Source organism: Humulus lupulus, chromosome 3 (assembly GCF_963169125.1).
Source record: "Humulus lupulus chromosome 3, drHumLupu1.1, whole genome shotgun sequence".
NCBI classification, from domain to species: Eukaryota; Viridiplantae; Streptophyta; class Magnoliopsida; order Rosales; family Cannabaceae; genus Humulus; species Humulus lupulus.
The window spans coordinates 281,423,231-281,425,143 of record NC_084795.1 but is presented as its reverse complement, the minus strand read 5'-3'; the positions used below and the strand labels follow the sequence as shown (position 1 = coordinate 281,425,143).

The 1,913-nt window shown below is 26.2% G+C and overlaps 1 protein-coding gene across 1 annotated transcript; it reads right to left on the bottom strand.

The window, feature by feature from the left end:
• Nucleotides 1–963: 963 nt before the first annotated feature.
• LOC133825797 (uclacyanin 1-like) lies at nt 964–1,604 on the bottom strand. The gene is made up of 2 exons (XM_062258695.1): nt 1,430–1,604; nt 964–1,163 (listed from the first exon to the last, which is right to left on the bottom strand). The coding sequence occupies exons 1-2, from the start codon at nt 1,602–1,604 to the stop codon at nt 964–966; spliced, it is 375 nt and encodes a 124-aa protein (XP_062114679.1).
• Between the last annotated feature and the right edge of the window lie 309 nt (nt 1,605–1,913).

The window sequence follows — 1,913 nt, the reverse complement described above, 5'->3', positions numbered from 1 at the left end:
GATTTTCAAATGTTATAATGTTTTATGGCAGAACATCTCTAATGGAGTGCTAAATTGGTGATGCATTGCTAAAATATAGTTCACTTTACAAAAAACTTTGTTCCAATAGTGTATCAAAAGTTGTGTCAAATTTGACAAACAATATATAACATTATACATATTTTGCATCACCACAAATACTACATTTATTTATTTATTTTTATGTTATTTTTATTATTTTATTATTATTTTTATATATCAGCATAAAATAACCTTATTATTTTATTATTATATTTAACTATCAACAATAAAATATAAAGTAAAATGATTACTTTTTGTATATTTTCAATAAATATCAAATGATCATTAATGAAATATTAATTTTTATATTAACTTTTACAATTATGCATTGGAGCATAATGCTAAAAGTTATGTTACATATATCACATATTGATTTTGCGTGCCAAATATAGCACAATATTCCTATTGGAGATGGTCTTGGAGATTTATTTGACAGCTAATTAGTGTTTGGATGTTACACAATTGCATGAGAAAAGATTTGTGACATTTTTTGTCGCTTATAACCAAAGTTGTTACTTGGGATTACAAATAAGTAAATGTGTTTGGATGTAATATAAAAATGAAGTAATCTTTACACTATAAAACCATATCAATTCATGTCAATTATTAAGTTAAAATATAACAATACTATAATAAATATGATATATTTAAAAATTCAATAAAAAAATTACTAACATTGTGAAAAAATTTCGTAAAATTAAACATTAATATAATTTAAATAGACAAATATACAAATAGTAAAGAGGGGGCTGTAATATCTAATTTGATGCTATTTTAGAGCCGGGATGGAAGAAATTTAATAAAATATAACAATACTACTTTTGATAATGACAACTGCAAAAATGAAGAGTATATTTTATTATTGTGCTCAATATGAAAAATTACAATTAATTATTGTGTTAATTAAGAAACAGTAATAGTCAGTTTTTGACCCAAATCACAATGACCAGCAACACCACAAATAAAGTATTTAGGTCCAGAACTCCTCAACGGCACTCTGTCATTTCCACTCGTCAAAGGCACGCCTTGAGTCGCTTTGCAGCCTTCGAACTCACCCTTATTCACTTCAATCACGTTGTGAGCTCCAACCGGATACTTGAACACTGTACAGTATAAATATATATCAAAATTATATAATCTGAACATTTTATTCAATGAAAGGTATATATTTTTATGAATATTGTGTTTTGCCCAATTATTTGTTTTGATAAATGACTTTTTGGCCTGTTAGTTTTGTAAATTGGAATAATAACAAAGAGTCTAAACAGATAATAAGACAAAACACAAACATATAATGGGACAAACACACATGATCCAAAATAAATATAAACCATGATTGAAATATGTATATGTATATGTATACACGTACCAAGTGTGTCACCAACTTTGAAAGTCTTGCCCTTAGCCCAAGCAGTGTAATCAACACCAGTATTCCATCCAGCTGAGTCTCCAACATTGTAATCTGTTGCACAGCAAATATTTGCAGTCATTGCAACCACAGCAATGGCCACTAACAACACTCTAAGAGAAAAAGCCATTGCCATTTTGATTGTGTTATATATTATATTATTGTATATTTGTATACAACGTAATTTTACTTTGAAATTTCTTCATCTTTGCACATATATTTATAGTGCCTGCATGGGAAGAGATCGATCGAACAATTCAAATTTTGCAAATTTAATTATTTGCCTAATATAAATGTTTGAGTAAATAATAATATTCTTTGCGATTAATATTGTATTTATATTTAATAACTTTACTTATTTTGGTTCTCTTCCAAATTATATATATTATTTTACATTTAATTAAAAAATGTGGAATCATAATTTATTTAGTAACTTTACATATTT

Excerpts from the sequence above, each read along its gene's own strand:
- LOC133825797 (XM_062258695.1), bottom strand. The coding sequence starts at position 1,604 with ATGGCAATGGCTTTTTCTCTTAGAGTGTTGTTAGTGGCCATTGCTGTG. Across the intron at positions 1,164-1,429 it reads CAAAGTTGGTGACACACTTG|TGTTCAAGTATCCGGTTGGA; the intron begins GTACGTGTATAC and ends TATACTGTACAG.